The sequence below is a fragment of the Suricata suricatta genome, chromosome 4, assembly GCF_006229205.1.
Source record: "Suricata suricatta isolate VVHF042 chromosome 4, meerkat_22Aug2017_6uvM2_HiC, whole genome shotgun sequence".
In the NCBI taxonomy this organism is placed as follows: Eukaryota; Metazoa; Chordata; class Mammalia; order Carnivora; family Herpestidae; genus Suricata; species Suricata suricatta.
This window is the reverse complement of record NC_043703.1, coordinates 9,547,698-9,572,483: the sequence shown is the minus strand read 5'-3', so window position 1 is coordinate 9,572,483 and position 24,786 is coordinate 9,547,698. Positions and strand designations below refer to the sequence as shown.

Sequence of the window (24,786 nt, the reverse complement as noted above, 5' to 3'; positions counted from 1 at the left end):
GTCATGTACAGTTGCAGGGACAGGAAGAAAACATGAAGCCAAACGCCAGTAGCAGTCTGTCATTTCCTAAACTGAATTTCATACAAAGAGGAGTAGTTTCTTTTGAAGAAATGGACATTCTTTTTGAAGCCATTACTTTCTGTGGAGAGTCTAATTTTTCAGTATCATAAATGTATGAAATGCAAAAAAAAAAATACATTGACTACATATTGACCCAAAGGCATTTCCTCAAAACAAAACGCAACAAAACACTACAAGGAAATCTCTCTCTACTGAATGCCTTTTCAAATTGTTGGCTTTGGGTGATGGAAATATATCCAGAGATCAATGAAGGATTGACAGTGTATTTGTCTAAACGGTTTATCCTTCAGTGAGTAGATAGTTTTAGAGTCATTAAACTCAAAAGACCATGTGGAAGCTGCCTGGAGGGTGTACTTTTTGAGGCTGGTGTTAGTGATGTTGGCTGGCATGCGTACTGTGGTGGCAGTTGACTGTGTGCCCTTTTCTCTTCCCTTGTTCTGGAACCATCAGATTATAGAGGAAGGATTACAGAGGAAGAAAGGGTTCAAAACCAAGGTCATGAAACCATAGGCCCAGAGGAGAGCAGGGCTATAGAAGTTTTTTCCTCTCCCCATGGAGGATGCCACCCCATCTCCACCCAAGAGCCACAGGAAGAGTAGTCCAGGAAATAGACTAACACAACAGCCTTCTAACATGGTGGCGAAAATGAGAGGGCTGTTCCGAGGTACTTGACTAGGACCATGTATTCCCTGATCTCATGGACTTACCAGAAATTCATGTACTTTTTTTCAAATCTGTAAATGAAAACCCCTCTCCTTGATTATCACAGAGGAAATTAGAGCCCTTCTCTTTCTCCGCTTATGGTGGGACAGAGGCGTGGGGGAAGCCCGAGGTCACAAGGCTGCCAGCCCATAGCCCGGAGCCAGCCAAGTGTGTCCGCCCGAAAGACACGTCTAGAACCTGTGCTTCCCGTGAGCTGTGAATAAAGTTGCCACCTCCAGAGACGATGAAGAAATAGCGTTTTATTTCTTTACAAATTGATAGCCAAGACAATAAATCACTCCATAGAAAAATTTAAAACAAGATACATTGTTATGACCTTCATAATAGATGGAGTAGTTAGTACAATTGTGAAAAGTGCCCGCAGGGATGTCCGGTTGCAGCATTTTGTCAGGCTTGATGAATGAAAAAGAAAGTCCAACTCTATTAATGGGGCAGCTAACAAAGGTGCCTCAATTTCAGACTCCAGTTGTTTTTGTGAATGACCAGAGGGATGAGCTTAGAGCCAGGTCTCCCCTGAGTTTAGCCACCTTTGCAGAATACGTGACATAATCTGTAGGCTCTTTGGGGATTTATTTATTTGGATCCAGGAGTATACAGTAACCTTTTTACATTCATAACTTCAGCCTGTAATACTCTTAAAGATGCTCTTGTGTGACAATGAGTGTAATTGCATATCACTGAATGTCTCCTTGAGCTCTCCTACGGGTACATGCTGAGTCCCACATCAGCCCTCGAAGTCCACGGTGCTCACGCCCACCCACCTGTCCCACCCTCTCCCCCACTCCTGCTCATCCGCCATCACCAGGAAAGGGAAAGGGTACCAGTGGCCCTTCAGAAACCACCTTGGGCTGGTTGCTTCACCCAATGTGGCTGACTCGTCAGAGCCAAGAACACACAACTCCCTTTTACGAAATGATATCAACGCTTTCCTGTGAGAGGCATTACCGATAGCTAGGTAGATGTGTAAAAGAATAGACCAAAACAGATTGAAATCTTAGGATAACTAGTGTTTCTGAGCCATGTGGTTCTGAGAAATTCCCTTATCTTTCCTGTACTTCCGTTTTCTCATCTTTGAAGAAGGCAGAGGAATTTAATTTCCTTCCCCTTTAGTCCTAAGGATGTTATGAAGACGAATGAGAAAATGTGGTTGGTTACCCAGCAATGGGAGCCCACAAGGGGCACAGAAGGGAGATTGGAGCCTTTTTTGGGGTCCTTCTACAGACCAGGAAAATAAATGGGGTGGCAGTGTTGTGGTCCTGAGCTAACTACCTGAGCTCCTGCCAACATGAGCCGGCTGCACCCTGTGGCTGGACTGGTCTCATGAGTATGAATGGGTCCCGGCCAGCTGAGCTCAACACTTGCCCACCTCTTGGCCGTCATGTCCTATGTCTGTCTGATAGAATCTTCTCCCTAAATTGTTCCCTTTGCAGAGACAGGCGATTTGGCCTCTAGTTATTGATGAAAATGGCCAGAGCACTCTACAGCAAAGGCTATAAGAGGTCCTGATAACTATCCCACTCTGTTACTATTACATGCTAGGTTATTCCGAGTCACTCACAAGCCAGGGAAGAATTTCCAGCCTCTAAGATGCACTGAGAATTGACAAACAGGATGAAACAACACAGCTGGGGAAGATGCTGACAGAGAAAAGCTAGTCTTCATAGAACGCACAGAAATCAGTCCCCATTTTTCATTCTAAGTATTTCAGTAACTAGTAGATGTTGGGGACTAGAATTTACTTATCAACCGGTCTATTGACATCTACTATATTGACTTTAACTGAGCTTACCAGTTAGGAAAATACTTTGATATGACCGGAAGCTAGGCATGTTAGCAGCTACAGCCGCAAATAGAACAGTTCCAGAACCAGAGGAGAAGTTTGAAAATGAAATGTGAGATCTTCTCATGAATTGTGACAATATATATATATATATATATATATATATATATATATATATATATACACTAGGTGTGATACATGAGTATCGTGGACATATACAGTCATTTGCTTCTGCTGTTTTGTAGAAATAAGTTTGCAGTGTCAGGGAGGTGCTATTATAGAAACAACTAGAAACTGTCAAATTCTTCAAATAATTGATCTTCCTCTACTCCTGGAAATGAGGCACTAAATATGGTGCCTTCTGAAGAAATTTCAATGAAAATTCAACGGCATGCTCCAAGTTCTCCTTGTTGGAGATACATCGCTAACTGTTTGCTAAATGAGCAGTTGAATGTTGAACATTTTTATGCCTAAGAAAATTGAAAGAAAGTCCTTAAAATTAAGATAAGTAGATTTCTAAAGTAAGGAAACCCTGTACTTGGACATGGCCAAGAAGGAGCCACCCTCCCTCACAGAGTGTCCAGAAGGCTTAGCTCATGGGACCTGTGCACCCTGCCAGTCACTCATCAGAAGTGAAACTTGTCTGGATTGTACTCAAGAGCGTGTAGATCAACCCAAACCCTCAGGAAAACAGTCTAGACTAAATGAAATCATGCTGTGGTTAAGCAAGAAGTTCATCAGTGTAAACACAGTTGTCACCATATCACTAATTCTGACTGCTCCCTTACCTTGAGAAGTGTGACATGGAGTGTCATACGTTTAATTTGGCCATTGGGGATTCTTGTAGCTAAATGCATATGCCAGCTTTCACGTGAAATATCACCAACTGCCCAAGGCATGGGACACATTTATACAAAGTCTTTGATGATATCTGTGACAAACGCAAATTTCTTTCTCTAACCGCTGTTATCCTCAAGCTTGCTAACTCATTTTGCAATCATCGTGTTTCACAGAGGCACTAATTCATGATTGGTCCCATTACATTTTGAACTGAGCAATCTGGAATTTTGTTAACTATATCAAAATACTTCTTCACATTCTCTTAAGGTGATTTTTGATCTGAAAAATGTAGTGATACCCTTTATGTAGTAAAAGGAAATCACACTGGGCAAGAAAAACCAATCCAAGGAAACAGAACAAAAGAGGAGGTCCTTTTTATGTGAGCTTCTGTTTTAATTTTAAAGTTATCTCGACCACTGGTATGGAAGTAATTTTGTCACGTGAGTGTTTTTTAGCCTGTTGTGTAAACACATGTAGACCAAGAGAACTTTCTTCTCTTTGTGATACCATTAAATACATATATGCTCTTTTCTTTTAAATGTACCATTCACAAAATTGTTTTTCAGTACATCGAAATAGTATTAAACAGAAGAGGATGTTTTTCATTAGGGAGGAAGGACAAAGAGGGAAAATCAGTGAAGTAATGAGAATGTTGGTTAGACCCAACTTAGAGCCTCATAGGAGATGAACGTTTGGGGAGGGTCACATGTCTCCTTGATCATGGCGGGAGGTCCTAAGGGTGAGATCCAGTAAGCCAGATGCACACCAGTGATCGCGTGTACTTTTTGAACACTTATATGTGTGACCCTATGCACACGTGTCCCTTCTTTAAGAAAATCATACAGGCAAAAATCCAAAAGAAGAAGCACAATAATTTAGTGGTAAATTTAATTATAAAATGCCTCCTTATTTAATAGAACTTACCATTCATTTCCTTTAAAGAGCAGACACTTTTAAAACATGATTCAATTCAGGGGAGGAGGGAGGAAGAAAAGAGAGAAAAAAGCATCTATTTTTGAACACCTTTCTGGAAGGCCGTCTCTAAGAATCAGCACACTCTGCTCTTATTGACATTTCAACCAGCCTGGGCCATGGAACATTTGCTCAAGGGTAATTGCAACTGTCTGGATGCATAATGAAGCCTTTCCTGGATGACCTTTATGAATGACGGTACGTAAAGGTCCCCTCTGAGCAACAGGCTCTTCAACACACTTTTACCTTTGGAAGATGGGTCATTAGAAGCCCGTGGTCCAGGTGTTGACGATGTTCTATTCTAGTCAGAAACCCTTGGTGACGATGCCCTTTGTGATTTCAGGTTCTTGCCACTGTGGGAAGTGCATCTGCTCTGCCGAAGAGTGGTACGTTTCTGGAGAGCTCTGTGACTGTGACGACAGGGACTGTGACCAGCACGATGGCCTCATTTGCACAGGTGCAGTGTGACCTGCTTGGTTTGCTCCACACCCCTGGTTTGTGAGAAAGACAAACTGCCCCCTCCCACCCCATGGTGCTGCCATTGCTCTGTGTGTGGTAGATACTGCTATCCAATTTACCGAGTCCTGACAGTTGGTTAGAAAATACTTATGCTAAATAAGTTACAGGGGAAGTGGGGATGTAGAGAAAGTTCAGCTGGAGTGATACGAGATGGTCACTGCTGAATGGATCCTGCATAGTTGGTGGTACCAAGCAGGTGCTGCTAAGCGTTCGAAAGATCAGATCCCCCGTAGCTATTTAATAAGTTGACAGCAACATGTCCGTCTGCACAGTAACCTCTGCAGAGGATGAATGACACGGTTTGGATGACGAACGATTATGGTTTACAGTAACATACTTGAACTTGGTGCATGCTTTATTGTAACATACTAGACCATAGTGCCTTTTGCTCATGATGATGACCCTCTGGGTATTTATTGCAGGAAATGGAATATGTAGCTGTGGAAATTGCGAATGCTGGCGTGGATGGAATGGAAACGCGTGTGAGATCTGGCTTGGCCCAGACTACCCTTAAGTACCACGTGGGACAGGACTGCATTCTCAGGTTTCTAGGCCATTAGGACACGTGAATGCAAAGGAAACCATGTATAATCATCACTAGGACAGGTCAGACTATTGCATGTTTTTCTATTTCTGAATGCCTGAGTGAAGGCTGTGCACCCATTAAAAAATGAGTGAGGCAAAAATCTGATGTAAAGAAGGCCCAGAAAGAATTTCTCCTCCAGAATTTGCACCCATGGTTCTCAACAGGGGTGACTTTGCCACACCAGAAAACGTTTGGTGATGTCTGCAGATAATTTTGATTGTCACACTGGCTGGGCTGGGAGGGCTACAGGCCTCGTGCATGGAGGACATAGATGCTTCTATAAACATCCCGCAGGGCATAGGACGGACCCCATGACAAAAAGTTCTCTGACTCCAAATGTCAATAGAGCCGGAGTTGAGAAATGCTAAATTACATGATTGTTAGACATCACTCAGCATTTCCATATGGGGTCAATAAAGAAAAACAGGCATAAGGGATAATGTCAGCGGGCCAGAGGCTGGATCCCCAGTGCTTTTTAAAGAAAAAGGCTTGTCAGGGTTAGCCAGTAAGTCATTTGTCTGGTCTCACTTTAAATTCACAAAAGAAGAATCCCTTAGGAAGGAAGTATGAAAAATGTACAATTTTACATTTAATAAACAGTGACATAAGCTGCTCACAATCTGTGTCAATGTATATTTACCTATTGATGATTAACAACAATAACAAAAATGAATTGGTATTCAGGGGCACTTTCTATTACTAGATCATTTTTTAAACTGGGCAGGAGTCAGTGTATAGGGAATCTGATTTTTCACTATTTTAAATTACTCCATGGTAACTTGCCTTCTAGAAAGAATATCTATTTGGACAAGATGGGCCTGAAATATGCATTCATTTCCCTTAACAGATTCTTGTTTCTAAGGATACATTATTGACTGCAAAAGTAGGGTCATGCAAAGAAGTCAAGAAGAGATACTGTGATCAAATGGCGCCGGTCTCAAAGCTCACCAGATTAAAAAAAAATCTAGAAGTGTCTTAGGTAGAAATTACAAATATTCACTCAGTGATAGGAATAAAATGTTTATTTTCTTAATGGTGAAATTTCACTCTGTATGAAATTCACATTGAATTATGAAAATGTACAATAATTAGGACTTCCCTTATATATGTACAGTTAAATCTACTTACACACATTAGTTTAGGCAACCTTTAATTATTTGGAGCTAAAAAAAACCCACTTTTTTTTCTAAATGTGAATTATATTTTGTAAAATCCTAGAATAATGTAACAAAATCATTTCCACATTGTTTAAGATGAAAATTGTTACTTGGAAATTTTACTTAATGATGTAAATATCCTAGAGTCATGGCTTGGACTTTATTAAGTCAAATCACCAAAAATTAAGGAAAATATGTGTCTGCCGAGTTACTTAAAAATTTAATATTGAAAGTTATTTAAGAGAAAATTTATCTGATGCTGACTTTGATAGTACTAATAGTGTTCTGATACTTTAATAGATTTATAAAATCGTAATCTCTATCCTGAGATGATGAAGTGCAACCGTATTAGTTGTATCTCTAGTATTGAGTGTGTCCATTGATATATCAGTTTTGTAAAATGAGGGAAAAATAAGCAGTTCAGAAATCATATAGATGATATTCTTTCCTCCTCTCTAGCTAATCATTTTTAGCCTCAAACAAATCTATTATTATTGTTCCGTAGCGTTTTGATGACTCGATGACGCGTGATCATCAGAATTCACTACATCACATACCTTCCCACACTGCAGAACTCTGTTTTCCGTGAAGGACCAGATCATCAATACTTTAGATCCCATGGACCACCTACATCTCTGTGTTCTTCTCTGTTTGTTTGTTCTTAATACTTTGAAATTATAAAAGGAAAAACAGAACACTCATTCCGAGCTCCTGGCCGGAGAAAATCAGACTGCATGCTGGAGATGGTTCCCAGCTGAGCAGTAGTTGGCCAACCGCACTCTACTGGAGATGTTATTCATCTTGTCTTAGCCTGGATTCCTGGGTGTGTCTTAGTTTTCTGATAACTCCCCCTGTTTGCTAGCCCTGTGTATTAACAACTACAACAAAAGGGCTTCGCTTTTTATGTTTTCATATAAGGAAAATGTCCTCAGCATGTATTTTTTATTTTTTTTAGAAAAAGTTTCGATAGGGAGAAATTATACTATGAAGTTTGTAATGGGATTTGTTCAAAATTTTTTGACAAGGCTGAAAACACAGTCAGCTGAATTCTGGGTTCATTTAGCTACAAATTATTGAACCGAAACTGAGTGATAGCCTAAGTCACATGGTACCTAATCTCTAAGGAATATTTTTCTTTTAAAATAGAAATATTTTCTTTTTACTTCTTTCTGTCTGCTTTATTTCATACATGTGTATGTGATTTTGACTCTAGCAATGCAAACATCAATAGATATAAGAAGTTATTTAATTTACATGTTTAAATTGGAAAAAATAAAATATAGTTACATGTAAAGACGTAAATCCTACCCTTCTTCAATGTGATTTTGTATTTTGACTTTCAATTTGGTTACTAAGATTTAATAAAAAAAAAAACGGCTCCCTCTTTCAAACAAAGGCAGGGCAGGAACAAACTTGTTATAGGTGAAGGGTAAATGTGCGAATCTCATTGTCTTGTTCGAGTTTGTGTGAAGTTACAGGGAGATTAACGTCAGTTGGGAAGGGATGTGACAGGACGCGTTTGCTGCTGGTGTTGGCACGCATCACACTTGTTGGCAAACCATCACCGAGGAATTCTTCCACAAAGACTTTTCAATATAATTGACTAAGGTCCTAAGACCCAAGAGGACAGTCATGATACTCCACTTTCTCTTTGCACCCTTCAGCTAATATAAATGCCTGCAGCACCTTGAAAAGAATGGCCACCGCCACCTCAAATACAAACACAGTTTCCACCAGCAAACATCAGGATTAGACCGAAAGATACAGAAAACTGAGAAAAAATAAAAACAATCACAACTCAGCCTTTGTTTGCAGACTAACTATCGAAACTTTGAAGCCCTACTCAGTGTCCAAGAGTCCGCAGGCCCCGTGTGCCCCCCCTCGTAAGCTATGAAACTTAAGCTGGGAAATGTATTTTACTCCCAAGTTATACAGGTCTCATCTGGATGTTGGTATATCTGCATTTAGCCAATTGCTTTCCTTGGAAAGAGACTTGTTCTGAAATAAAGTGAAAAATAGTTTTCAATTATTTTCTTTCCTTCTAAAATGGATTTCTTAGTCAATCTGGGTCTCTCCTTCAACCATTAGTTCTCCCTGTACTATTAGGACTAAAACCTTAAACGACATGAGACGCGTGTCAAGGAACAAGAAGTTTCTGTTGTTGTCATTTGTTTTTGGTTTGGTTTATAAAAGAAAACCAAATCTGATATTGGTTGTATGGAAAACATCAGACTGTTTTAGTGCTTTAGGCACTAACTGAGCAACTGGGCAGGTGTGCTAAAAATACTCACTCTGCTTCCTCTCCAGGAGGTGAATAATGAGAAGGACTGCAGCAGGAGTCTTGCAGGCCCATTGTGGAGCTCCTAAAGCCACCTCCTTCTACCCCAAAGCCCTCGGGGCCAGCACACGTCCAGAGCAAGAATCTCTAAATTCTGCAGGATCTAAAACAATCTGTCGCGCGGTACCATTTTATTCTTTATGTAGGCGCACCACCTGCATCTCTTCTACAATTTTTCCAAGTAAAATTGTAGCAAAACATTTTAGAAAGCAAACTTAAAAACGGTGTCACTTGGAATATCAAAACAATTAACATTCCCGAGCATTGCTGAGGGATGGGTGAAGCAATCAGCTCCCATAACAAATCGGTAGAAATAACTCTCCCTTACCAGATATGCATGCAAAAGGAATGTGACATTAGAGACACTCGATGCAACTGACATGTACATGGAGGTACAAAACACATGGTCTGTAGATACAAATGAATTCCATCAGATTTACTATACAGAACATTGATAGTGACAGGCTGCACTTACTTAAGACCAGCAAACTTAATTTTTGAGGGGAAAAGTGGTGGAGTCTTATCCCAGAAAAATAGCAAGAGAGGTATCATCAAATAGCTAAGATTTTCTTTGGCATGGTAAAGGGGGAGATTGAGTGTACCAACTTATTTACATGACATTTCTCTATATTTGTGGGTGAAGTGATGCCATTTTGTTACATAAAGTTGTTTGATGTTTTGTAATATGCCTTCATATCAATATTTTATTCAGTATGTTGTATGTGTGAATACAACAAATGGTATTAAACACAGAAACTGTACAATGCAGACAAACTCTTTGTATGTAAATCGAGTGATACATACCACAGTTCTTGATACGCAGGTCCTACTACATGCAGTTCACCAGTGCTGTCCTTGGTCCATGCAACAGGTGAGACCAGACACAGAGGCAACGGTCTAAGTTACAAATAACAAGGACCCGTCTGCAATATGTCTAAACATATATTAGAAGAAAGTATTTGACATCCACTCATAGGGATAAATGCCCTTAGAGACAACTCATATAAAAAACAAAACAGAGATGCACATTTACATAAGTCTCAGTCATTTACAAAAATAAATCTTGTCTTAATTTTAACCAATAAACAGGCTTGCAGTGGGAAAAAACCAGCAAGTAGGGCTGATTACCAAAAACAAATAGGTGGGGTTTTCTGGTGTGTGTGTGTGTGTGTGTGTGTGTGTGTGTTGGGGTGAGCAGTGTGTAGAAGCCCATCTAATTGGAATGTCAAGTTAAGTAATTCATACTTGGCCACGTATTATAGAATATATGTCTTCCCTAAATAGTTCATGAAACTCATCTAACATATTTTAACTCATTGTGTAGAAAACGACGGGCCTTAAAGTCGTGTAACAGGAAATCAGTGGTCGAAGAAATCATTTTGTTATGTTCGTACTTCAGCATTATTGACAATAAATCTACTCAAACGTTATGCTAACTTTTTATTTATTAAAATGAAATCCAATATGAAAATGAAATAAGCATAAACAGTTAAATTTATACTAAATCTTTAATCAGCTAAGCAGGCCAAAATTTTTAAATGCCGGGCAAGGGCTGTCATGGAGGCTTAGGAAAGCAGTGACAAAATAATTTCTGAGAAAATACAGTGCAGATGGGGGTGGAGGGGGGGATGGCCACTGGGTCAGCCTTCCCGGTGGAAATAATAACAAGAGGCCAGTACATGATCCCACATAGAGTTTTCTATAAATGAGGTTCAGTTTGGTCTCAGTTAACTCTTCTGAGGAGAAAACATTGAATTTTATTAAGTATACACAGAGTTAACAAATATGTTTCCAAACAGTTTCGTATTAAACATTTTGAAACTCTTTATATCCAATATCAAACGTTGTGCATGGTTTCTTCCCTGTGCCGTCACCTAGATTCATGGCCTTTCTTAGCAGTTGTCTTCCCTAAGCTCAGAGTTATGCCAAAGGAAATTAAGAAAGCAAGAGAAAACAAAAGCAAATCAACTGAATGGACCGAAAACCTGATGTGTGAACGTGTTGGTTTGCCTTGAATTTTACCCAGAATAGTTCAACAGACTGCATTCTGAGTTCATGGCAAGGCACCTCTACCCCAGCCACTGGGCAACCGGGGCCCCAAGAAGCTGAGTTACAGGTTTGGGGTGGCGAAATACACAGTACCTGACTCAGCATGCTGAGCTAAAAAAAATATTTTTTCCTAATAATATGTCCAGTTTTAAAAACTTGTCATTAAACACCAAAAATATTAAAGTCTAATTTATAACTAACGTTTGCATTGCTGCTGCAGAAAAAGAACACAACAGCCGCCTTGTCCATGCTCTGCTGAGTATGAGTGGATCGCAGCCAAAACTGGGGATGGCATTCAGTTCGGTTCGTTAAAAACAGGTCGGATTATGTCTGAAATGGATTTAGGTAGCGCAATTCTTGTAGGTTGTAATTATTGAATTTTCTTTTTTTTTCTTTTTTCTTTCCAAATAATGAGGATTAGTAGATGAAAAAATGAACCTTAATCAGGCCTACAAGGCCTACAGAGTTCTTTGGACCCACTTTCTCAAAAACCAGTGGGTCTTGCTCGCTGGGCAAGGCAAATGTTACCATTAACCAGTAAGCTTGTGATATGTATAAAACACACACACACACAAAGAAACTAGAGGGGGATGTCAAACACATATCTTTAGAGAGCTTCCCCTGGACTGTGTTTGACCCATTTCTCATCCCGGCCACGCCAACCAGAGGAGCACAGTATCTGCTACTGGACAGAGCGTATATGTGTGTTTAATCGAGAGTGGGAGCCAGAGACAACACTCCTAGTCATTATAGATGCAATTTGTACTAATAGGTTGAGAAGGCTTCCTGATTCCCTGATCGCTCTCCGAACTAAGCCAATTGTGACATTTAAGATTTAGAGGAATACAATCCCCGAACAAGGTCACAGACAGTGGATCGGGCAGCCCTGTAAAAACGGGGGTTGGGGGGTGGGGGAGAGAAATCCATAATAGCACAGGTTTACAGCGTCTAACTAGAAATTACTCAGTAGTATTTGTGTGCTACAAAATTGAACTTAAACACATGGATTTCGCTGAAACAGGACTCAAAAAGGATTATGGGTAGCTGTCAGCAGGCAAGGTATCGAGTGTACTTGTGAAGTATGTCATTCACATGAAGTGTCACAGTCACAGAAAAGATATTAAAAAGGCATTCCATATCTGGTAGGGCATTCCATGGTCTGAGTTGAGCTGGTTGTCCAGGTGTCTTCTTGTTCTGGGGGTGCAACAGGTTGAAGATTTATCCACTTGAAACCAAGAAGTTCGAGACAGCAAAGAGCAAGCACTGGCTTACTTCTGGCCGCTCCTCAGCCGCAGGAGCAGGAATGTTTGGCAAGGATAAATCACTCAACTGTGCTCAGGACGAGTAAGTCACAACACCTGTGAGGATCTGGCTATGTTGTCTTACTTTTGTTGACTGGTTTGCCTCCATTCATTATTGCCGACGCACTTGTGCTTTTACTTGGTGTCACCCCGGCCTTCGGGACCGTTTCTCCAACGTCGTGTAAAGATGGTTCTCGGTACATGGCAACTGGGGACAGGCGGCGGCGTATGAAGAAGGGAGGAAAGGAGACATTAGAACAGTTAGGTTCAAGAGTGGCCGGACCTGACACACCGGAAGTACGGGCGCGACTCCACCTAGAGGGACTTCCTGTGTAAAAGCAGTAATTTCCTGCCCCTGAACCAAAGACAGTATTTCCTCTGCATTCTCTAGCTTGTGTATCTGTGTACGTGAATGCATGTACGGTTTTGTCTAGGAGAAAAGGTTTAAATAGTCGCAATGGCCTCTTAGTGCGGCTCAGATATAAAGTGCGCACACACACGAATGGCAAGCACTTAACCTGGTTCTCTTCGTCCAGCCAGGAAAACTCACACTTCCCTTCCACTGCATCCTGATGTCAACATCAAACCCCCTCGCACCCATTCATCTTTCCAAGTCCAGATCATCACGTTATTTTCTTCTCAAGTGGTTCAAAAGCAACATAATGGCACTAGCGTCAACTTCAAAGCTATCCAAAGCAATATCAACTCATTTTTCTTAAGCCAGGGCTTTCTGGAGACCATTCTTTAGATGTCTTCTCCCACCATCATGTAAAGCCAGGGCTTTCTGGAGACCATTCTTTAGATGTCTTCTCCCACCATCATGTAAAGAGAATCTTAATCTGGGGCGCCTGGGTGGCTCAGTCGGTTAAGCCTCCGGCTTCGGCTCAGGTCAGATCTCACGTTGGTGGGTTCGAGCCCCGCATCAGGCTCTGTGCTGAAAGCTAGCTCAGAGCCTGGAGCCTGCTTCCAGTTCTGTGTCTACTACTCTCTCTGCCCCTCCCCCTCTCATGCTCTGTCTCTCTCTGTATTAAAAATAAATAAAATATTAAAAATATATATATTAAAAAAAAGAGAATCTTAATCTGAAGGCATGGGTGGGGCATTTTGTATTTTTATGCCTCATTCTGATATATTATTAAAAACCTAATAACTGGTGTCATATAAAGCAGAAGCACAGAATGGCAAGAAGGCATGTGGGATGGATGCCCCAGTATGTCCTGAGAAATTGAATAGTGTCCAGTGACTCAGTTAATCACAGCAGTTCACATGTCTTTTTGGAAAATGGTTCTAGGGAACCCTGCAAAAGGACATTGAAGGGTGTCTGATGATTGGGGGAAATTAGCTAAGTTAAATCATCCGCCATCAGAAATACTCAGGAATTGTAGCTAACATTTTCTTTTAGGCTTTGGAAAGGATCTGGTATTTTATGAAGAGACTCTATGTTTGGTTGTATGGAATGCACCATATGGAACCCACCATTCTCCATGCTCAACGTGGTACAATTTCTTTTGCATCAATGCACCATTTGGATTTTCAGCAGCACACACGTTTGAAAGTGCATGTGTACACCAGACCTGCATGAAATGACTTGGCAGGATAGTAAAAGGGATTAATCCATATCCTTGAAGCACTTTCCAATCTCTCTGCTCTCACTACTAATTCAATTAGGAGACAATGTCAGCAGAGCATTAACCTTGATTGTCTATGTGGTGAAGTTGTGTAAGAGATAGGAATGCCCCAGAGCATCAATAATTAATCAAGTACCTAATTTGCCGTAAACATTTCCAATCATATAATTCACATCCTGTAGGGGTTTTGAAAGTTTGAAATTAATCCTCCTCTATAACTTACACTATGTGATAACCTCTGTCATTATAATACCCTCTTAATTGTTCTTAGAGTACCTATGTCTGCTAATTGGTTGAAAATACTGTTTCTCTCTGCCTTGAAAATACACACTGCACCACACACACACACACACACACACACACACACACACACATACACACACTCAACTCTTCAGTGTATGATTCAAATACCAAGTGATATTATTACACCTCATCTCAGTCTCCGATATTTCCTGCTAGATATACAAAAATAGCTGGTCTCCAGATTTTGCTTCAGTTAAGAGACATAAAGTCCCTTTTGATTTTCATTACATTTATGTAGATAAAAGATAAGGTTTCAAAAATTTAGTTAATTCTCCTCTGTTCATATTCAACACAAAAGTTAATATAAAGAGATGAAGTAAGGTGGCAAATAAACCAAGATTTTTCTATAATTGCTATGGACTTAGTTTTTAAAATTTTTCACTTGCATTTGAATCTTGGTGAGTCTGATGGTCTCAAAATTCATCAACAAAAAGTAAGGACAAATCATAGAGGTGTTAACTTTGGAAGAGTAGAGAAATTCTCTCATTTCTTATTTCTACTTTACTTGCCTTATGATCTATTATGTAACTAAATAATTCACTCATATTTCAGATTCTGGGCATTATTTTTCTTTTCCTAGATGGCCATGGTGGCTAACTGGCTAGGTTTCAATGGCTTGTTCTGTAGGCAAATTGAGTTAAGGGGATGGTAAGTCATTATTGGTGAAATTATACAGATGGTGTTAACCAACAAGAGTGGTTTTCCAAACTTAGGCAAACTGAAGATGAATTATGCATTCACAGATAATTAATAATCAACCTTTAATATTCCAAATTATCTTATTCCTATATAAGGAATATGGATTAAAAAAAAACCAATGTACATTTTCTCTTGATGGCTAAACCTTTCTTCTGGGAACAAAAAAACAAAAGGAAAAGCAAACTAAGTTAGATGGAAGTGTGTGTTTAGTTATTGTAGATCTGCTTTTTTTGGCCAATGGTAAGCATAAATATTTGAATAGACAACACTTTTGAAATGCCTCAATGCCAATTTTTTTTTGTGGTTCTCAAATATTATATAGATAAGGTAAATGGCACTTGGGCAGAATACTTAGTGAGAAAGGTGCAGATGTTTCTGATTATTTATCAACATTTTGTGGCCTGCTCTCTGGGAATCTAATCAAAGTAAATGTGAAGGCTTCATTGTTTTCAGGTGGATATAAAAGACAGTGGTATCACACCAGAGTTTACTAAACAATTATATAGTTGGAAGGGAGATCTGTAACATCAACAAACTCTCTGAAGGTCAAGTGATTAACTCTTGATTTTCTGTAATTACGATAATTCACCAATATGTGATTACTTTCAGCTAGATACCATCAAAATTGGCAAATACTTGTATTCCATAATTTTCAAAACCTAGCTATATATGTATATATGTACATATATGTGTATATGTTTTTATAAACTCCATCAATTTGTGTATATTAGGTGTATTTATATGTACATATGTATACACATAATATACTCACATATGTAGATAAAGTGTACAAATCTTAAATTCAGAACTAAAATAGACATCTGTGTGATAACCACCCAGATCCAGGTACAGAAAATCTCCAGCATTCCATGAGGTTCCTTGAGGCCAATGCAGAGTTAGCCATGAGGAAAATAAATGTGTGATAAGCTGAGAAGGATCATGTACATAGAACACTCACCTTCCAATGGCTTGGGTAGAAAATGAGCTGCTGGTTTGGTTTTCTTTACTCTGTTTCCTTTCATGACTTGCCCTTCCTTATTCAATCCCAAAAACCAGGCTCGACCAGATTCCTGTTGTCTGTACAGCATAGATGAGTAGATTACATAATAGTTTTCAAAAACAGATTCTTTAAACTTGCATTCAGGGGTAAAAAGTTCCTGTCGAGAGAAGAAGAAGAAAAGACAGTTAGAGGAAGGAATGGAAGCTTCCCTGAACATTCTCTTTATTCCTCCAGAGACTGGTCTTCCGGGCTGAGTGAGTCAGCCCTTGGGCCGAGACGACCACCCACACCTTGTCCTCATGTAGTATTTGCACACTTTTTTCAATATGCAATGAATAGAGAAGAGTCTGTAACGATTGGTAATATACACAGAGGCGAGAGTATGGATGTCCTTTTGCAAGAAAACAGGAAACACTAACAAACTCAGAAGGGTCTCATTGAAACAGAGTACAATTCAACCAGAGTGTAATCAGAAAACGCACAATAAAGTAGCATCATGTATTCACAGCACACTAAACAAAAATAAGATATATGCTTATGGATTTTGCTCATCTATTTTCACTATTTCTATCGGAATAATTGTATGGTCCCCTAGTAGTCGTTAGCCATGCACTAGATCACTGATAGGATAGGCGATACATTTTACCTACAAAGAGACAAATCAAAAATTTAAATTGAAAACCATGACAAGCAGCTGGCACACAGCCAGCCGCAGAAGCTGAGGCCGGGGTTGTGTCAGCTTTCATGGGCATGGGAGCTGGACATGATGGCCTGATTTCATGGTTTGGAAGCCCCCTGGAATTCTTTTTTTGTTAATATTTATTAATTTTAGAGAGAGAGCGAGACATTCAGAGCATGAGTCAGGGAGGGGCAGAGAGAGACACACACACACAGAATTAGAAGCAGGCTCCAGGCTCTGAGCTGTCAGCACAGAGCCCAACGTGGGGCTTGAACTTGTGAACGGTGAGATCATGACCTGAGCCAAAGTCAGATGTCAGAAGAGAAACAACAAAAGCTGCTCTAACTGCAGTTCACCCAGCTTTCCTGGAAAGGGTAAAATGAATTAAGTGTCCTGACTCTCAATGCCATGATCCCCACTAATGAGCAGCCCAAAGCTCACTACTTTATGATTATTATTAATGACATAAATATCCATAGATGACTTTTACACACATCTTTCTTTTAGTTTTTAAAAAAATATTTATTTTTTGAGAGAGAGCGAGCGAGCATGAGTGGGGGAGGGGCAGGAGAGGGAGACACAGACTCTGAATGAGGCTCCAAGCTCTGAGCTGTCAGCACAGAGCCTGACATGGGGCTCGAACCCATAAACTGTGAGCTGAAGTCAGACACTTAACTGAATGAGCCACGCAGGTGTCCCATACACACCTCTAAACTTTAGTTGACAAAGGCATTTCTGACAGACTTCTATTAAAAATAATTTAAAACTTCAAGCTTCCTAGTTATACACATGGAAACCACTTAATGAGTCTTTGTGGCTATAATCAATAGTTCAACACTGTGTCATTCTATATATATGAAATAAAGATGCAAAATAGAGGTTGCTTGTCATTGACCTTTTAAAATATATCACTGTACTTGAAAAAAATTTTCACCTGAATAGATTTTTATGACTGCAGAAAATAACTTGTTTCTTTTAATACATTGTTTTCTGTATGCATTCTGAAAAACACATCCTTTAGGGACCAACAATTAAACCTGTAAGCTATAATAACCTGCTAGCTATAATAAGGAATGTGACATTATTGCCTGTGGAAAGGTTCTTTCAATATTGCCCATGAGAGTGTGAATTATCAAATGGTGTCTCTTGCAGGATACAATTTATTCAGAATGCCCCATAACTTTAATCCACTGAAAGCTAATAGTTTTCCAAGGGGAACAGATTTTGTTAATGACAGACGCTTTTCATGACAAAGATAACAGATCCAAAAGGTAATTAATTTGATGAGATTCAAGTAGGCAAAAAATGGGCTCAGTCCCTCCCAAAGGAATTTATGTAGGTCTTCATTTCTTCTACAGGATGCTAGCCCAGGTTTGAACGAGATGGCATCCAAATACATGTTCTGGCCTTCCACGAACTCGCCCCGGGAGAGCGGTCTCTGTCCAGAGCCCGGCTCATCTTATTGAGAAGATCACTGGCCTTTCCCTAAGACACCAGGGTCACCAGCATTGGAAAAGCAGTTGCACAGAGCAGTCAACCCCATCTGATCCCCACTGTCCTCAGAGGACATTACCAATAGCAAATTAGGAAGGCATGGTCTCTACCCTAAATTGCATATGAAAGAGAATGAAGATCTTAGATGTGGAAGAAATCATTTGTTCTCAGAGTACACTTCAGGATGTCAGACACTAAGTCTTTTTCTTTTTTTAGTTTTGATTGAGTGAGTGAGTGATCGATTTATATTTTTAACATTAATTCATTTTGATAGAAAGAACAAGCAGGAGAGGACAGAGAGAGGAAGACAGAGCCTTCAAATAAGGCTCTGCACTGTGATCACAGAGCCCAGTTTGGGGCTCGAACCCACAAACCATGAGATCATGGCCTGAGCTGAAATCAAGAGTCAGCTGCTTAACCAACTGAGCCACCGGGGTGCCACTAACGCTAAGTCTTTTCAGATAAAATGTTTGCCTCTGGGGACTCTGAGGTAAGTCATTCCACATCCCTCTTCTGTGAGCTGGGCCAGTGACTTCACAGATACACAGAGAGGAAGGTAGATTAGGGAAATGTGAAGGGTTTAGGACGCTCTGATAACTACTTAGATTTCTTATGAGCAAGAGGTAGACACGCAGACAGCCCTTCTTGAATAAGCAAGGGAATAATGACGTAGTCTGGTATTTTACAGACACACATCTGTTGTCCTTGTGGAGGACGGTTCTGAGACATTCGTAACCCTTATACTCCGATGTGTTGAAGCCTCATCTCTTGCAAAATAGACTTGAAGACATGCGTATATGTGTGTTCACGTTAGTAATTAGTATTAATATAATTATCAAAGGCACACAAGGTAAGAAGAGAAATATCACCAGAATGGTGACACGTTGTTAAAATGAGTTATGAACTTCCATGTAGCCCAGGCAAAAAGAGAAAGGCTCTACGTTCTAAAAATTATTGAAGAGAGAAACACTTTTCTTTTCCTCAGTTCTAACTTCTAAAAGGTATTTCCTTGCAAGGAAAGACGGGCGTTGACCAAACAAATAAAACATAACACATAAACATTCCTGCTCTTGATGATAACTATACAGTTAACATGGCCACAGGTTTGTGTCTGAGTCCCACAGCATGCTTTGGGAGGACAGATGGAGTGAAAAGTCCCACAGGTGGCCATTGTTGCTGATGAGATCCCTAGGGGATATGTGGCCAGCAGGGCTCACAAACTCAGTGGCTCTATGAGCATGTGGACACAAGAGTGAAGCATGCTGCTAGAATCATGGCACCATTAAGAGGCTAAATGCCCCCCAACTCAGCCTGGGTGTTGAAGAGATAGAGTAGTAGAAAGAATGATAAAAAAGAACAGCTGTTCCTCACACGGTTGTCACGTGAAAATAGAAACCTTAGAGCCATAGTAAGCCTGGTTTTCCAAAGGAAATAAGATGTCAGGTTTCTAGATAAAATTTCCTTTTAATAGCAGCAATTATTTCTTAATTCTTGTTTTTGTTTTGCAATATCATGTGGACCCAGGGTCAGAGAAGGGGGCCCATGAGTCCGCAGTTGAAGATGTCCGACGTAGAAGAACAAAAATACTAAAGCAAGAAGGAACTCCGCGGGGGGCGGAGGGGGCTTAGCAACGCAGTCCTAACCTACGGTATAGTTTTTGTACATTTGAGTAATACGACAATTGTGCCAGGGAAATGCTCTAAAACCGGCAATGATAATCCGAGAATGCTTATTTAAATGTAAGCTTAAATAGAAACTCTCCAAAACTGCCAAAATGAAATAGATAAGGAGTTTGATGTGTCTTTTTCTCATCTTGCCTGCCTATATTTAGAACCACCCATACCACAACAACATCAACAACAGTTGAGTTCCAGCAGGGACTTAAATATTAATTTGTATCCTTGCCAGACTCCATCATCAACTCATAGAATAGAAAAACAGAACAATTAGACAAAAATTTCATTTCTCCTTTTATGCTGCAGTTGTTCTGAATTGAAACACCATCTGTGGTGCACTTATTATCTTAACAGTAGGGGCAGAATCCCTCTTCTCCAGGAAATGCCTTTGTTTAGGAAAATACCCCAATGGGCCATTTGCATGTACCAAGCAAAGCTTCTAGGTTCCAGATGAAAGAAGAGGGTGGAGGGAAGGGAAGACCCATGTATCTGTATTCATAACTGGTGAAGAGCTATACACCTAGATGATTCAGGAAAACCGTAACTGAAGTACTGAAAGGGACTTGAGGCTCGAAGCCAGTGGGCCAGCAAGCTGCAGCCAAGGAACAAATGCAGCTGTCATCTCTTCTTGTCCCCCATGTCCCAAAGGTCAGGAGGGAATTGAGACAGAAGTTGTACGGCCTGCAAAGCCTACAATGTTTATGGTATGGTGATTTGCCAAAAATTCAAATTACTAAGGAGCTAAGTATTGCCAAATTGAACTTGGATTCCACCTATTTTCCTATATACAAAGGTAAACAATTTCAATCAGAATTTTCATGAGTTTTGGGGCGCCTAGGTGGCTCAGTTGGTTAAGTGGCCAACTTCAGCTCAGGTCATGATCCAGCAGGTTGTGAGTTTGAGCCCTGCGTTGGATTCTGTGTCTCCCTCTCTCTCTGCCCCTCCCCTACTCACACTTTGTTTCTCTGTCTCTCAAAAATAACCATTAAAAAAATTTAAAAAGAATTTTCATGAGTTTTGTCCCTGGAAAAGTCCATACAATGTGCTATTAGCTTGGGTTTCTGGTTAGGAGATGCAAGTAGTTAGCCCACAAATTCCTTTAATCACTGCATCAACTAGGAGAAATGCAAATTCGTGTTGGGTTAATATCTACAAGTTTGCCTACCAGCAGCACCACCAGCACCTCCCTTGTTTCAAAGGAAAATATATAAGCAGACATTCCAGATAAATGTACAGCATCTATTAGAAGACAAAGCAAATCTAAAATAGATTAAAAAGACAGGGTAGAGGAATAATAATAGATATACACTAGCAAGTAGCACATAATAAACACACAATAAATAATAGCTGTTAATATTATGTTAACTTCTATATTTTAGAGTCATCAAAAAGCTCAGTCCCTTCTCATCAATATCTCAGTAATGACCCTGACCCTGAACTTTGGAGTGTTTCTCCCCAGACTTGAACAGGGAAGGAGGGAGCCTCAGACTCCAAGTTCTTCCTTGGAGAACAGCAAACCTCAAATAAGATAACAGAGGTGCAAAATGATCTGTAAAGTATACACTGAGTTGTAAACTATAGGTATATTTATATTGATAATTATATAATATATAGAACTCCAATGTTGACTGTTACTATGGTCTGGGAAGTAGTGATTTAATTATTCTTCATAGTTTTCAATGCAATAGACATTTCCACATACAAGAATCCCAAAGATCCATGTGACCTGAATTGTCAGGGTGTTTTTTCTTCCTTTTCTACCCTTTGGAGCTGTCACATACTAGAATTTATCCCGAGATCAGCAGAGAGCTACCATTCACCTTCACCTTCTATGGTTTCAAAATCCATGGTATACTTTAATGATACTGTTCTGATGCTACTCAGCTCTTTAAAAAAAAATTGTGGGTACCCTGAAGATTACATTTAAGGAAAGAATATCCTGACCTTTTAGAAGAGTTTACAGTTGCCAATTTGGGGACAGGACAGAACTTGCAGTAACACTCAAAAACAGACAATTCAGGTGACTAATGTATTTATCTGAAACTTTACATAATCAAATATTCATAATATTGGACCATGACTAATGCCCACAAGAAGAAAAAAAATTAGTCAACTGTCTGTGCATGTACTTCGTAATAAAGCCCAACTGCATTTGTATTTAAGAGACAGCTTTTATTCGGTTGCAAGAGCCACTGGTTTGGAGTATATTCTCACCCACAAAGCAGAGACTCTCCAGGACTGATATTTATATGTCCCGAAGCTCCTCCTTAGGGAGTTTCCAGAGAAGAAATTTGCAAATGAAGACATTTCCTTTCTTTTTTTTTCACCAGGAAAGACACTATTTGACACTTAGAGATGTTATTAAATAAATACCGATTTATCTTTAGACATATTGATTTATTTGCTAAATATATGTTTATTTTATTATATTGAATAAATATTTTCTTTTTATGACTTATTGACATATTTGTTTAGAACTGTGGCATAAACATTATTTATTATGTTAAATAATTGATTTCATTAATTAATTTCTGTAACTAGGTATTTTTGTATACTTCCATGCATTTTATATATAGACGTATATAAAATCTTTAACTATCCTTAAGGAGAATATGCATATCTCCATGCTACTGAGAGACCAAATGGCAACTTCTTCACCTGAGAACTTGTCAGAGATGGCAAATCCTGAGCTCCACTGTAGACCTACTAAGTCAGAATTTGCATCTTAACAAGACTCCAGATGATGTGTGCGCCTATTAGAGCTTGGTAAGTATTGGAATATGTTCCTAGTACCATTATTAAATTAGTAAGTGACCAAAAAATTTTAGGAAATATCAACTAACCTGGTATTATTCATAAGCCTGCTACCATTTCTTAACACTAGTATAACGTTCATTGAAGCAAGAAGATGGAAACAGATAAGAAAGTATAAATTTTAAGATTAAATGACAATATATGCCAACTGGCTCTATAATGTTAAATCTGTTTTCTCAAGGATATAGACATGGTTGAATCCCTAAAATAATAATGCTTGTAACATGAACAGATGGTATCAGTGCTATAAATATTAGGAAAAAAGTTACAAAATAAATATGCTTAAGAAAGTACACTTACAACCCTACACAATTCTCACATTTTTGTCAGTGTTCAACAGTGAAATGCTTGACGCAATAATCATGATAATAATACTAATGTTGTGTATACTCTGTGCCAGGCACTGTGCTAAGCACTTTACATCATCAATGATTTTAATCCTCACTATCATTCTATAGGATTGGTGCTATTATTATCTCCATCTTAGAAATGAAAATAATGATCATAGAGCATTTAGTACCTTGCCCAAATACATTTATTTTCATAAAAATAAATACATTTAATGATTCCTACTCATTTAGCATGGTATTTAGCTGAAAATACTTACTCTTTTAGATATGCAATCAATTGCCAAATGGCCCACATGCTTCACCCACCCCCGGATCAATGCTCTTTGGCCTGTAATTTGACATGTGCTCCCGCTGTGAGCCAAGGTGAAGAAAGTAGAGGTCCCATGACACCTGTGCACTTGGGCTTGCCCTCTTTGCCTCCTGCACTGCCATGACAGCCTGCTGGGCCAGCTTAGCTTGGGAAGAGACGTAGGTGGAGTAGAGCCAACTGATCCAACCTAGGCCAGTCCGTTCCCAGACACACAGTCAAGTCCTACCCAAGATCTACAGAGCTATTTAGCCAAGCTCCACCTGACCCCCATGTGCACAAGCTGTCTACACTTCACTGATACACGCCACATCAGCTCTTGTGGCTCATTGTTACACGGTGTCGTAAAGGCAATTGATAACGGATACACATGATTACCTTATCCTTCAGCTAAAACACAGAAAATATGTATCTTATCTGCTGACCTTTATATCTCTACTATGTGCAGAAGAAAATACAGATGGAAAACTGTGGTGACTCATCTATATAATGGTACAAAAGGGAAAAAAGACAAATTCTTAAGAGTGTAAAAACAACAACAACAACAACAACAACAACAAGAAAACACACAGGTAACTCAAAATGAATCTCTTCTCCCCTTCATCCAACCTGCACACAACATTCCCCACCATTGATTGATTAAAGAAACACTGAACAAAACAGAAATTGGGTTGGCTACATCTGTTGCCAACCATCCCCGCAGAAAAACACAGTCCATGGCTGTCATAAATTCCCGAGAAAAGGGTTGGAATAGGATGAGGGTGTCATAGTGGATGAAGTGTGAATAAAAACTGAGCTCTCAGATCAAATGTGTTCTGGTGTTTTATCACACATCAGCTTCCCAACGGCCTACTTCTCCAACATATGTAGGGTCATATGCTAACTGTACTGAACTTTGCTAAAAGAGAAATGTAAAACTGACAGTGCGTTATGTGAAGGGAATCACACTGAATATATGTAATCAAATCCAGAAAAAGTGCTGCTACAAATTTAAAATTTTTTTCTGGATGATCTGTAAATGATGTCAACAGATAACACATACACACAGTGATATATGCAAGTTTCTTCGTCTGACAAATACTCAGAAGCTTTATCGAAGCAGAGATTCGTGACGTCTCAGTCAGATTATTAGCATTGCCCCGTCCTCCGTTTTAAGGAGTTTACAGAATCAGTTAGCGATTTGTACTTTTGTTATAGCAGAAATATCAAGTGAAGCTGAAGTTATAATAAACTAACCATGACAATGTCAGGGAATGTTTTAGAGCTTTTTAGGATACGGTCATCTCATCCAAAAGGTAAATAATAGAATATATCTCATAGTCTCCATCACAGGACTACTCAAATAAAAAATTTTTTTGTCTTTATTTTATATTTTTTACTTTTTTAAATGTTTTTTATTTATTTTTGATACAGAGAGAGACAAAGTATGAGAGGGGGAGGGGCAGAGAAAGAGAGGGAAACACAGAATCGGAAGCAGGCTCCAGGCTCTG

At 39.5% G+C, this 24,786-nt stretch overlaps 2 protein-coding genes across 5 annotated transcripts in view; one reads left to right on the top strand and one right to left on the bottom strand.

The window, feature by feature from the left end:
• Nucleotides 1–8,687, top strand: part of ITGBL1 (integrin subunit beta like 1) — a 212,242-nt gene extending 203,555 nt beyond the window's left edge. Inside the window, exons 10-12 of one of the 3 annotated variants that reach the window (XM_029936470.1) lie at nucleotides 4,740–4,853; nucleotides 5,338–5,459; nucleotides 7,164–8,687. In XM_029936470.1, coding sequence (XP_029792330.1) covers nucleotides 4,740–4,853; nucleotides 5,338–5,429 — 206 coding nt within the window. In that variant the 3' untranslated portion in view covers nucleotides 5,430–5,459; nucleotides 7,164–8,687. Of the gene's footprint in view, nucleotides 1–4,739; nucleotides 4,854–5,337; nucleotides 6,121–6,348 lie in introns of those variants that run through there. The other 2 variants (XM_029936469.1, XM_029936468.1) reach the window with 2 other exon arrangements.
• A 995-nt stretch (nucleotides 8,688–9,682) lies between these two features.
• FGF14 (fibroblast growth factor 14) overlaps nucleotides 9,683–24,786 on the bottom strand; it is a 612,348-nt gene continuing 597,244 nt past the window's right edge. For both annotated transcript variants that reach the window (XM_029936471.1, XM_029936472.1), the window contains exons 4-5: nucleotides 15,935–16,133; nucleotides 9,683–12,554 (exon numbers count right to left, since the gene is read on the bottom strand). In XM_029936471.1, coding sequence (XP_029792331.1) covers nucleotides 12,418–12,554; nucleotides 15,935–16,133 — 336 coding nt within the window. In that variant the 3' untranslated portion in view covers nucleotides 9,683–12,417. The remainder of the gene's footprint in view (nucleotides 12,555–15,934; nucleotides 16,134–24,786) is intronic.